The following is a 12414-nucleotide window of genomic DNA, read 5'->3' as shown; positions in this document are numbered from 1 at the left end:
GAGAGCATTCGGTCCAAATCCCAAATGCCAACACTCTCCCCAGAGAGGTTCAGGATCCTAGACCAGGCCCTGCCAGGCCCTTCTTACGGCATAGTGGACAAGAGTCCAAGGTCTAAGGTTGAAAAGATCTTCCACTCCCTGGCACCTCCCCACTGTGTGACCTTGGGCAAGTGACTTCACCCCTCTGAACCTCATTCTCTTGGTCTATAAAATGGAGATAATTATAGTATCCACTTCACAGGGTTGTACAGAATGAGATGGTGTCTGTTTGCTTTTCATTCATTCATTTATTCATTTTACATTTGTTTACTAGGTAGCTACAAGGAGCCAAGTGCTTTTCTAGTCAACTCTCATAGAATTTACCTTGGATGGATGATACAGAAATCATCCCACAGTGCCTGGTACATAGTAGATGCTTAAGAAATGGCAGGGGAGTATGGGTGTTTTTATTCACATTCTTGGTCCCTGCCTCTTCTGCTCCTCTGAGGAATATATTGTTGGGGTCAAAACTCATGGATTCTATGGATGGTGTGTGTTCAATCCATGGCCAAGGAACATGGCCTCTCTTGAGTATTGTAGCTGGGAGCACCAAGCTTGCAGTTTCTTCGGTGTCTCATGCGTCTGTGTCTCTTCTTCAGGCATCATAGCCATTTTATGTTCTATTCCATAAGAGACCTGTTGGTCCCAGTGTAAAAACAATCTTCCTACTACATCCCTGAGTAAAAGTGTCCCTTGTGTAAGACATTTAAGGTTTCTCCTGTGGCTCCAGCACCCCGTGACCCAAGACTGGAAAGCCTCGAACACACTCAAGACTGGAAATCCAGAAACACACTGGATTTGAATACGGTTTATAATTAGTTCTCAGTAAATTGGGAAGTAGTCAGGGGTGGGGATAAGGAAGAGTGACTGTTTTGTCTACAATTTACAGATGAGTGAACCAGGACTCCAAAAACTGAAGGAAATTGCCCAGGGTCCCATAGCCAGGATTTGAACCCAAATCACTCCGATGCCAGTATACTGTGTTCTTAGCAACTGCCTGGCACAATCCGCCCTCCCACCAGGGCTCTTGGGAGACAAACGCGGGAGCACCCCCTAGGGGAAGGGGAGGAGCCCGGGGCTGTGAGCCGGGAGACCATTTCCTTCTGCGCTCCTCAGCACTCTCACTCCGTGTGGCTCTGGAAGAGTGCTTTTCCCTCTCTGACTCTGAGCTTCAAGTTCCTCGCTGGGAAAGTGACTTAGCCCTAGAATGCTTCAAGCTCTAAAATGTGTGAAAGATGAAAGGTTAAGATGAAGATAAGGCAGGGGAGGAGTTGGAGCTTGGGAGGGGGTCAGTCCTGCCTTCCTTCCCTTACCCCTTGCCCTCACTGTCCTGGGCCCAGGATGGCCAGCTGTCCATGACTGTTGGGCGGGGCCGGTCCCTGTGCCAGGCCCAGCCGAGCTCAGCTGGGGCCCTTTGTCACCCAACGCTTGCTGGGGCCTCGGCCTCCGGTGTTGGGTGTCGGGGCGGATTGGATTCTCTCCTGGCAGCCCCACAGATGCCGCAATCCTGCAAGGGTGGCCGGGCGGGCAGGGAGAAGCCACAGCTCCCACCTCCTCCTGGGCTCCAGAGAGGGACGGGCGGCCGCTGTCCGTGGTGCTGGTCCATAGGGACCTCCTCCCCGCGCCAGGTGAGGGCTCCATGGACCTGAACTCATACTGGGACCAAGCTCTGGGCTCAATGAATTCTTGTGAATATGCACGAGCTGGCTTCTCTGGCCAGGCTGAGGGCCTCGATTAATACAGTGGGGGCCTGTGGGTGCAGGTGGAGGGCTTTCTCCCATCCCCATGCCTGTGAGACCTGAGTGGGGAGGAATGTGGGAGAAGAGTGTATTGGTGGACACAGGTGGCATGGGTGGGGGGAGGATTTGTGGGGTGGGGGGGATCCTGGGAGCTGTGTATTTGGGGGAGTGTGTCCCAGATTGTGTGGACATGGAGCGTGTGTAAACATGTTAAGGATAGTGAGAGAAAGAGGGAAATGGAGTCTGGGTGTGCTCAGAGGGCCTGTGAGCACAGCAATTCTTGAGGGAAAAGGGTGGGGAGGTTCATTTGTATGGCTCAAAGCTGGTGCATGAGGCCTGGGTGTTGATGTGTGTGTGGCAGTGGTGCAGGGCACAAGGACGTGCCAGAAGGTATGTGTTGGGGGATGTGCATACACACAGGGTGTGTGCTGTGAAGCCAGTGTGTTCCACAGCACAGTTCACAAACAGGGAGTTAGAGTGTGTTATGGGGCTATGCCTTGAGGGTGGCATATCGTGGAGTGCCTGGGTTTGCGCTAGTGCCATTAGATTTACAGTGTGAGCTGGTGTGTTAGGGTGCGTGTGTGTAGTCAGTGTTGTTTAGGTTGCTGTGTGTGTGTCTGGGGCCTTCCTGAGCACCTATCCCATGTGGCCTCCAGTGCCTGGCCTTTGTCACTCACTCTATACTTGTCCCACAGGAGCCACCACCCCTGACCATGTAGATGCCAGCTCCAGGGAGCAGCATGGGCCCTAATGAATGGAGGCTCCTGGGTCTACAGCCCTGAGCCCCTCCGGCCCCTGGACCTCGTCCCACACCGGGGGACACCCCTTGGAGCTCATCACCACTGTCACCAGCCCGCCTCGGCCACCCCCACCCCCCGGGACCCGGAGTCGGCCACCTGGTGCCACAGCTGACCAGTGAGGGTGTGCTGAGGACAGCCACAAGCAGCCATCGCCCAGCAGCCTCTTGTCCAGCGCTGACCCTCGGGCCCAGCCTGAGCAGGGACCGCAGCAAACATGGGTGACATGACCAACAGCGACTTTTACTCCAAAAACCAAAGAAATGAGTCGAGCCATGGGGGCGAGTTTGGGTGCACAATGGAGGAGCTCCGCTCCCTCATGGAGCTGCGGGGCACCGAGGCTGTGGTCAAGATCAAGGAGACTTATGGGGACACCGAAGCCATCTGCCGGCGCCTCAAAACCTCACCTGTTGAAGGTAAGTGTTTGAGACTTGAACCTAGAGCTGCAGCCTAGGTAGCCACCATCAGAATTGGCCACAGGGGCCATATTCATAATATGTAACAGCAGGGATGTGTCAGAAAAAGGCTGAAATGCCAGAATGGCCATTGTAGTGCATTCTAGCTGAGGGTCAGCCCCTCTGAATAGGCTGAGGAACAGGGCTTCATCACTGGTTGGGTGTGACCCACCCTCAGAGAGAACAGCCGGAAGAGAGCTGGGTCGACTGTGTTCTGGAGACAAGGGGCCCCACAGCCGCAGAGTGGTAGGTTCAACATTCTGTTAATATGGGAGGCACCAGTCTCTGAGGCAGAGGCAGAAGGGCCACTGGGTAGAACCAACATGGAACCTGCATCCAAGCCCAGGAGGGGCTTCCGCTTTCCCCAGTTAGCCCACAGTGGTTGGATTTGGGGTTCCAAGCATGCAGGCCTGGTCCTTCCTTCCCCAGGCCCCAGAAATTCCCTAGTGCAGGCTTAAGTGTGGAACTGTAGCACCACCAACTTGCAGCCAATCCCCTGACACTGGGCTAGAATCAAGTCTGTCTCTCAAATCCAGACTCTGGTTGGGGATCGCTGGGGCTCTGGGGCATCACAGCTCTAGAGTTGCTGGGCAGACAAAGCAGTAGGAAGATGGCTGTGATGGGAAGGGTGACAGATGGCGTTGTGTGTCCTGCCCTGAGGGTGCAGTGGGGCTTTCTTGCAACTGCCAACTTGAGCAGGCCTGGGATCTTTAGAGAGAGTGTGTTTCAGTTCCTTGGGGCTCTTCTGGAAGGGACCAAAGCTAGGTCCTCTGCCCCAAAACAGAGACAAGAGAAGTCAGCCCAACTTGGGCACCAGAGCTCATGGTTTGGGTTACCTGCCACAAGTTACCTTCAGTTCGCCATGGAAAGGAAGCATTCCCTATGTTAACCCTACAGGCATGCGTGTGAGGCTCTGCACTGACACTCCCAACCCTGCAAGTTTGTGCAAAACTGCCCCGAGCCTCAGTTTTCTTCTCCTGGAAAATGGACCAATGCCTACCTGACAATGCCTAGTGCATGGCTGAGCATACAGTAGGTGCTCAAAGTGGCAGCCATGATTATTCTAAGGAGAAGTGGATGTCAGGTCCTTCCCCAGATATCGACCACCACCTGGGAGGCAGGCAGCATTGGAACTGTTATCCTGTAGGACAGAAGAGGAGCCTGTCTCCTCTGTCCAGTCCTCTGAGCCCTGGGCCCTGCTGGACTCTAGCCCTGGAAGCATTTCTGGCAGGGGCTGCTGGGTCCTACCAGGGCTTGCCTGGCAGTCCAGGGGTCATGTGTGCCTACACTCCACTACACCCAGCAACTCCCAGCTATCTGTGTCTCTCTTCGTCTGCTCTCCTGGGTCAGAAAGGAGCTAAAACTGGTTCTTCTTCCCATATTGACTATTCTCACTGACATTTTGCCCACGGCCTGGGCCCAGGCAGAAGTTTAGAAACACCTTTTCTCACTGGGTGCTATTTGTTTTGGCGGGGAGGGTGGGAATAGAGAAAGTAACCTTTCCTTATAGTATGGTTCTGGCACGGGGCTTAAAAACAGCTGCTTGTGGCCCTAAGATGGGCATAGGCTTTGCTTGGAGACTTCTGGGTCCCAGCCTCTTGTGGTCAGTTATTCCTGGCAGAATGGTCCGTGCTCCCCTCCACCATCAGGTTGATACATGAGCACTGCTGGCAGGCAGGGTTGTTCAAGTGGCCTTTGCCTGTTGATTGGGGACTGGGAGATTGACTTGAATCAGGAATTCTTACATGTCTCTCAGCCCCAGTCCCTGGGGAGAAGCTGATGGACACTGTGGCCCCTCTCTCGGAAAATCAGCCAACCATATGCAACAGGTGTGGCTCACACTATTTGTGGGTTTCCAGACCCCCCAAAGCAGTGTTGTGGACCCTAGTTAAGAAAACCACCTACCCCTCTCACCAGAAAGGCTCCCCAGAGCTGGGAAGTTGAGCAGCACATGGCCAAGTTCCAGCACCCTTACAGGGCCATTACTGGCTGGTTCCTGGGAGCCTACTCTGTACTGCTAGAGGGAGCATTGCCTAGCTGAGGCAAGAACCCTATTTGCTCTCTCTGTACATTCCGTGCCCAACCTGGTGCCTGGCACAGAAGAGGACCCAGTAAAACCCTGAGACACAGCTACTAAGTCCCAGCCTAAGGCGGGGGAGCTCTCAGACAGCTAAGCAGCCCAAACCGCAGATAGTCAAAACCAAGTGCAGCAAGGACTCCAGGACTCACCACTGGTGAGGCTGCTGGGCAGTGAAGGTCATGGAAGGCTTCGTGGAGTGGGAGGTGTTTGAACTTGGTTATGGATGAAAGAGAAGGGAAAGCATGTAGTACGGCCTACAGCAGCGTTTCTTAGAGGGAATTCCACAGAATAACTGGTATGCTGCAAGAAGTGAGGCTTTAAGTGAAAAGTAAAGAACTCTGTTTTCTCATCTGTAAAATGGAAACAATAATGACATCTCTATTGCTGTGCTGCCTGCCAGCCATGTGCCTTTGAGCCTTTTCGTCTGACCTCTCTGAGCCTTGGTCTCCTGATCATTCATGAGAACCAAATGAGATCTCTGATGGGCAAGATCTCTGAGAAGAAGGAAAGCCATCATAGCATTCCCTGGAGCTCCTGCCACATTGGTCCCTAGAAGCATCTCCCAGGGGGCTGGGAGGTGCAGGACTGGAAGAAATTTGGGGGGGCAGAAAAGCATAATGCCACAGACCCAAACTTGGGCATCCCGGGTTCAAATCCCAGCTTTGCCATTTGCCTGCTGTGGGACTCTGGGCAAGTTACTCAAACTCTTTGTGCCCCCATTTCCTCATCTGTAACTCAGGGACAGTAATAGTGACTACCTCACAGGGCCGGGGGAGGACAAAATGAAGTAGCTTAGAACAGTCCCTGACACACGGGTAGCTCTGTGTGGCAGGATTGAGCCCCAGCGACTAAACACCTCCATTTCCCCACCAATCAAATAGGCTGTGAATATTGAACAAAATCAGGTCAAGTGCCCAGCATCAAAGTGCTCAGTAAATGTCAGCTCTTGTCATTGTTTTCATGATGAGTATCATCACTCGGGAAAAAGTGGGCATGTTCTCCGGAAAGGGTGGAATAGTGGCCAATGTCCGCACCTGAGAAACATTTTGTACAAGGCTGTTATGCATCTCTATGACACGTGTTCCTAGAAACAGGTGCTATTACCCCATTTTATGGAGGGGGATGTGAAGGCTCGAGGTCACTGCCACAGTTCATGTCAGAGCAAGCTTTGAACTCAGCCCCATGCTCAGACCTGAGCCAAGCACGGTCACCTGGGAACAGTCCTCTGGCGTCCACTGTAGGACAAGGCCTGAATAATGTGGGGCCAAGGGACACTTCCTTTACTGCCTCATATGGAGCATCTGTCCCACCCTGCTTGGCCATCTTCTGATTTAGAGAAATCCTTGGCACCGCCCCAGCTCCAGTTTAAAAGCTCTGTGGTCTGGGCTGTGCCAGCTCCAGACACAGGAACTCAGGTTGACCATTCCCAACACCCCCTACCCCTAATCTGCTGACGTGAGCAGGGAGCTGGCCTCTGAGTCACACTGCAGGAAATGCTCCAGGCCACACATAAATTAGCCTTCCCATTCAAGTCCAGCTAATTTTAGGCAAAAAGATCTCTGAAAGTGACAAATGGGGTTTGAGGCCACAGGGAATCAGCGCTCACCCAGGGCACCACTGGCAGCCAGCTCAGGGTGTGGCTCAGCTCCCACAGCCCGGCAGTACTGGATGTCCCACCTGGAGACCCAACTTTGGTGACACTTGTCAGGTAAACTTGCCCCCCCCCCCATGCGGCTGTGAGGCCAAGGGCAGCCTCTACTCGCATCTCAGCTCCACTCCTTTCCTCTTCCACTGTTGGTTCCCTTCCATTCTGATTAACACCTTTATCTTCTTACCTCTCCTGTTCCCTTTCTTTCCACTCTGTTCCAGCCAAGGACATGAAAATCCCAGAAATCTGAGTTCCATTCCTGAGTGTCTGTCTCTTCAAGAGACACTGGGAGAGTTCAATTTAACCTCTGAACCTCGTTTGACTTATTTGTGAAGTGAAGGTAATAACAGTACCCACCTCATGCAAATGGTGTGAGGATTAAATTACATAAGCCACTGTGCAAGGCAGACCCTAGACACCAACAGAGTGGTGTTTATTATCATTGTCATTATACTCCAGTGTTTCTCTTAAAAACAGCATGCATGGGCCCCATCCCCTTGAAAGAATTAGGCAGTCAGATAAGACAGTGGCTGTGTCCAATGCAGAGTTAACATGCCATCAGAGGAGGTGGAAAGCTGGGTGGCTAATGCCAGGCAGTCCGGGAGGCCTAGAGGCAGGAGCTCTGTGTCGTTCTCCACCATGTCTCCAACACCTGAGGCGTTGCCTGGGAGCTCAAGAAATATTCGTGGAAAGAAGAAAAGGAGGAAGGAAGAAGAGGCAGAGGATGTCCCAGTGCCCCTCCTTTCATGAGACAGAAGGCTGCAGGCTTGGGGACAGACACAGGACACCCTGTGTCACCCATGGAGCAGATGGCTCCAGTTCCCTGAGCCCAGCGTTGCACTGCCCTGAGCCATTGCATACACATCCCTCATTGCTCACTTCCTGACACCTGCACCCACCTCGGGTTGTCAGAAAGGGTGACGATGATAGGTTGCTGTTGGGTGTTTGCCACGTAGCATGTTTCCTGGCGGGGTTGATAAGGGGGACAAAGATGGGGCGGCAGCAGGGTGGAGTGGGAACTGGATACTGCAGAGTGCTGTGAAACGGAACCTCCGGTTAATTTTGTATGAATCCCACAGCCTGCCCAAGTGGAGAAGAGAGCAGGGCTGAGGCAAAACAAGAGAGCAGATCATGGGAGATGGCGGGTGCTTTGTGCTGCATACGAATATGATATTGAACAAGAACGTCCATGGGGCTGCCGCTAGCTGAGTAGCAGGAGGATGTGGAGGCAGGGGCAGGGATCTTCGTGTGTTGTTGCCACGTTCTAGTTCTCTCTGTGTTCCGTCAACCCAAGGATCACTGAGACCCTGAGAGGTCAACAGGGAAGCCAGGGCAGCCACAGACACCGAGGAAGCCTGGGCAGGGTCATGCGTGGGGGCTGCCCAGACACGGAGTCCGCATGGGGAATTCACTGCCTGGCCAGAGATGAGCGGGAAAGCCTTGCAGCTCTGCACCAGGGCTTTCACTGGAAGCGGCCCATGCTCCCTTCTAAGGCCCAGGACTCTGTCAGGTATGAGGCCTAGAGAAAGAAAAACTCCTGAGTATGCAAGAGGCTGAGGAAACACAACTGCCTTCTCAAATAAATGCAGGGGTGGAAGGAAAGACATGACGACTGGTGAGGTGCCCCAGCCTCGCCTGTGTCACCAAGTATGTGGGAAACCTCAGGCAAGACACTTAGTCTCCCACAACCTCAGTTTTCTCATCTGTGAAATGGGAACTGTACTACTTCCACTCTCTGCCTTTTGCAGACAGTGAGTTGAAAGTGCTTTGAAAGTTTTCTACAGATGAATCTAGGCCCAGTATTTGCTGAGCATTTTTATCCACGAGGGCTCCATCTGACAGAAACCCATCTCGAACTGGCTTACGCACAAAAGGAGTTTTCTGGTTTGTGCAACTGAAAACTCCAGGGATAAGTCTGGCCTCCGGCACGGCTGGCTCCAGGGCCTCAAATGCTGTCAAGAGGACTCTATCTTTCCCTCTCCTACTTTCACTTCTATTGTCCTCTGTGTTGGCTTCATTTTCAGGCGGGTCGCAGCACACGGCGGCTCCAGCAGCTTCAGGTTAACATCCTCCCTTCCTAGCCAACGCGGCAGCCCGGCCTTTCCTCGTACACCCAGCCCCCTTTAAAATCCCAGACTATGCTCTCATTGGGCCACTTACAGTCACGTGGCCACACCTGAGCCAATCACTGCAGCTTAAAGATGAAGTAGGCTGATAGGTCAGACCTGGTCACATGCTTAACCAGAGCACGAGGGTGAGTCCACCAAGACCCCAAGGAGATTGGAAGAGAGAAGGAAAATGGAGGAGAGGCTGTGGACCCACTTCAGCATGGAAGGTCCCTACTGTGGGCTGGGCAGGAAGAGCAGAAACGTTCCCTACTCTTGAGGAGAGCATGGCCTAGATGGGGAGAAAACAGAATTGAGGAGACAGCTGAGGAGAGAAGGTAAGATTCAGAACCACCTGAAATATAACATGGTTAAAGATTCTACCAGCCAAACCACGGCACCATTAGTAATTACACCAGGGTGCTAGACATGAGCTAGGACTATCCAGGCTGACTGGGTCTATGACTAGTGTCCCAGTGGGGAAGAGGCCAACTTGGTATCATGGTGCAAATCCTGGCGCCACTTCTTATCCAGCTATGGGACGTCGGACCAGTTATCTAACTGTGCCTCAGTTTCTTCATCTGTAACATGAGATCATAACAGTGCCTCTTTCATAGGGTCGCTGTAAGCATTAAAGTAATTATGTGTGAAGCACTTAGTGCCTGACACATGCCAGGTGTTATTTCAGCATTACTGTTATTATTCTCTGCTGGGAACTCTCTGTGTGGCTTCAAGGGAGACTTTGGGTTTTAATTAGTGAAGAAGAGAAAAACAGCTTGTTTGGTAAATCAGTGGGCTTCAGCAATGCATGTGAGTCTTGGTTAAAAAAAAAATGTCAGTCCCGTATTTGATTTGCAACGCTTATACACCTCCCCTCCCCCATCACCACTACCATGGGGGAAAAATAATCCTTCAAAAGCACAGTTTAATGTGAAGTTCTGATGAATCATGTGTGGATGCTTTCCAGAATGCTGTCTGCATATCCTTCTGAATCATCAGTAAAATAACCCACATGTCAATCAATGCATGCTATCGATGGTCATAGGCTGGGGTGGTAGAGTCGGCTAGGCAAATAATTCTGCAGGCCATGGGGTGGCAGGGAGAGCACAGGACCGATAGATAAAGATCCTGCCCAACAGCTAACTGAAAGGCTTCCAGGTGATTCCAGTAAGACTAGGGAGTGCTCATGTCCCATGAGCGATGCTGCTTGGCCCACTAGGTGCTTCCCATAGTCAGGTACCCAGAGAGGTGGTGGAAGAGATGGGTTGTAAAGGTGGCATTTCCACAGGGCTTACTTTAGGAAGAGCATTAGGCAGACCCACCATGCAGAGGCCTGAGTCCCAAAGCTACCCCGGCTCTCATTTACTGTGGGGAAACTAAGAGCCAGGCCTTCCCAACACGTTGTTCTCTGGGATCCTCACAGCAGCCCCTTGAGTAGGAAACAAGGCTTGGAGAGAAAGGGGGCCCTGATTCTTACTATGAAGGCGTTATTGTTTTGCAGAATCAATATGCACTAATCACTGAGTGCCTACTATGTGCTCAGAAAAGGGGAGGAATATAGAGACCATTGACTGAGTCTCAGCTTCGCCATCTAAGTCCTTAAGTCATTCCCTCACTCTGAGCCTCAATTTCCCCACCTGTAAATGATATGATAATAACACTCACCTCCTAGAACTGATGAAACATCTCCATTGCTTCCCCGTGCTTCTAACATGCCAAGCAGTGACGGAGGTGGACAAACATTTATATATTGAACAAACATATGTTGTGCACCTAATATGTGCAGGCTTGGGCCACATGTACTCTTCTGGGAAGAGACCCACATCTCTTTCATATGCTTTCTCAGGAGCCAGTGTCTGTGTGATGTGGCCACATACAGGACAGGTGGGCAGATGGGGGCAGGGCCAGCTTTCAAGGATATCATCTCTTGGTTCAAGGGGGCAGAGGATGTCAGACAGGAAATGCTGGGTGCAGTGGCTCACACCAGTAATCCCAGCATTTTGGGAGGCCAAGGCAGGTGGATCACTTCAGGTCAGGAGTTCGAGACCAGCCTGCCAACATGGTGAAAGCCCATCTCTACTCAAAGTACAAAAATGAGCTGGATGTGGTGGCGCATGCCTGTAATCCCAGCTACTTGGGAGGCTGAGGCACAAGAATCACTTGAACCCAGGAGGCAGAGGTTGCAGTGAGCCGAAACCAGCCTGAGTGACAGAGTGAGACTATCTCAAAAAAAAAAAAAAAAAGAAAAGAAAAGAAAGACAGGAAACAACTCTAAGGGCACAGAGACAGGCAAGAATCAGTAGGAAAGATGGCAGCCAGCAGCAGGAAGCCAAGGCCTTGGTGTAGCCAGGAGGAGGAAGGAGGAACCCCTTCCGGATCCCCTTATTCCCCAAAGCTCCCTATAGATTCCCAGGAAAGGGAGGTGAAAAGGTGGATTGTAAACTGCTCCCACCTTAAGACTCTCCCAGTTTAGCTGTAATACTAGTTACTAGCCATGATGCTAGTTATAGCTATGATACTAGAGAGTAATTAACACATATTGAGCACTAACAGCAGCCAGACTCCCTGCTGAGGCTTCATGGCATTTTCTCCTATAATCTTCATATCACCCCTGTGAAACAGGAACTGTCGTCATCCCAGCTTACAGATGAGGAAATTGAGGCTCAGAGCACCACCCCTAACAAGTGACCTAGCCAGAATTGGTGCCTACACTGTCTGGCTCCCAAATGTGCACACATGACCTCCTCGGTCTGCTGCTTTCTATTGACAAAAATAACTACTGCAAGAGGAAATGTTCTAAAGGTTGACGAAGGAGGAGTGATCCCCGCCTGACTGGGGACAAAATCAGGAATAGCTTCCTCTGAGTGAGGCCTGGAAGGACAGGGCAGAGTTGAGTGTGCAGAGATGGGGAGGGAAGCACACGTAGTTAATGGGGCGTGAGCAAAGGCCCTGTGATGACAACCAGGATGTGTACAAGGAACAGTGAGGAATTCGCTGTACCTGGAACCTAGGACAGATCGCAAAGCACAGAGAACTCCAGCCCGTGACCTACAGATTCATTTTTGTAGACTCTGGTTTTTAGTCTGTTTGTTCATGCTGTGTATGCAGACTCTCAGGTTGGATAATAGTGTTTATGTCCCTGTGAGTGTGAAATGGGCCTCCAGCTCCATAAGGTGAGGCCCTCAATACAGCCTTCTCCAGGTGCATGGAGAGCCAGTGAATTCACTGAATGCAGGGAAACTGAGGGTTGGGGAAATGGTTCTCACACTGGGTTCCCCAGAGCCTTGAGGTTCCACAGAAGTGCCCCATGGGACAAGGGGATGCTGAATGGATGGGACTATGGGCTTCTCACCCACCATGAACCAGACACTCCTTTTTTTTTCTTTTTTTTTTTTTTTTTTTTTTTTTGAGATAGGGTCTCGCTCTGTTGCCCAGGCTGGAGTGCAGTGGCACAATCACAGGTCATTGCAGCCTCGACCTCCTTGGGCTCAAGTGATCCTCCCACCTCAGCTTCCCAAGTAGCCGGGACTACAGGCATGAGGCACCCTGCC

At 51.8% G+C, this 12414-nt stretch overlaps 1 protein-coding gene across 4 annotated transcripts in view; it reads left to right on the top strand.

The window, feature by feature from the left end:
- The window catches only part of ATP2B2 (ATPase, Ca++ transporting, plasma membrane 2), a 216620-nt gene that overhangs the window by 82520 nt on the left and 121686 nt on the right, over nucleotides 1-12414 (top strand). For all 4 annotated transcript variants that reach the window (XM_011952295.1, XM_011952294.1, XM_011952296.1 and 1 more), the window contains exon 2: nucleotides 2474-2991. In XM_011952295.1, coding sequence (XP_011807685.1) covers nucleotides 2793-2991 — 199 coding nt within the window. In that variant the 5' untranslated portion in view covers nucleotides 2474-2792. The remainder of the gene's footprint in view (nucleotides 1-2473; nucleotides 2992-12414) is intronic.

This window comes from Colobus angolensis, unplaced genomic scaffold (assembly GCF_000951035.1).
Source record: "Colobus angolensis palliatus isolate OR3802 unplaced genomic scaffold, Cang.pa_1.0 Scaffold34, whole genome shotgun sequence".
NCBI lineage: Eukaryota > Metazoa > Chordata > Mammalia > Primates > Cercopithecidae > Colobus > Colobus angolensis.
This window is presented reverse-complemented; position numbering and strand designations above follow the sequence as displayed.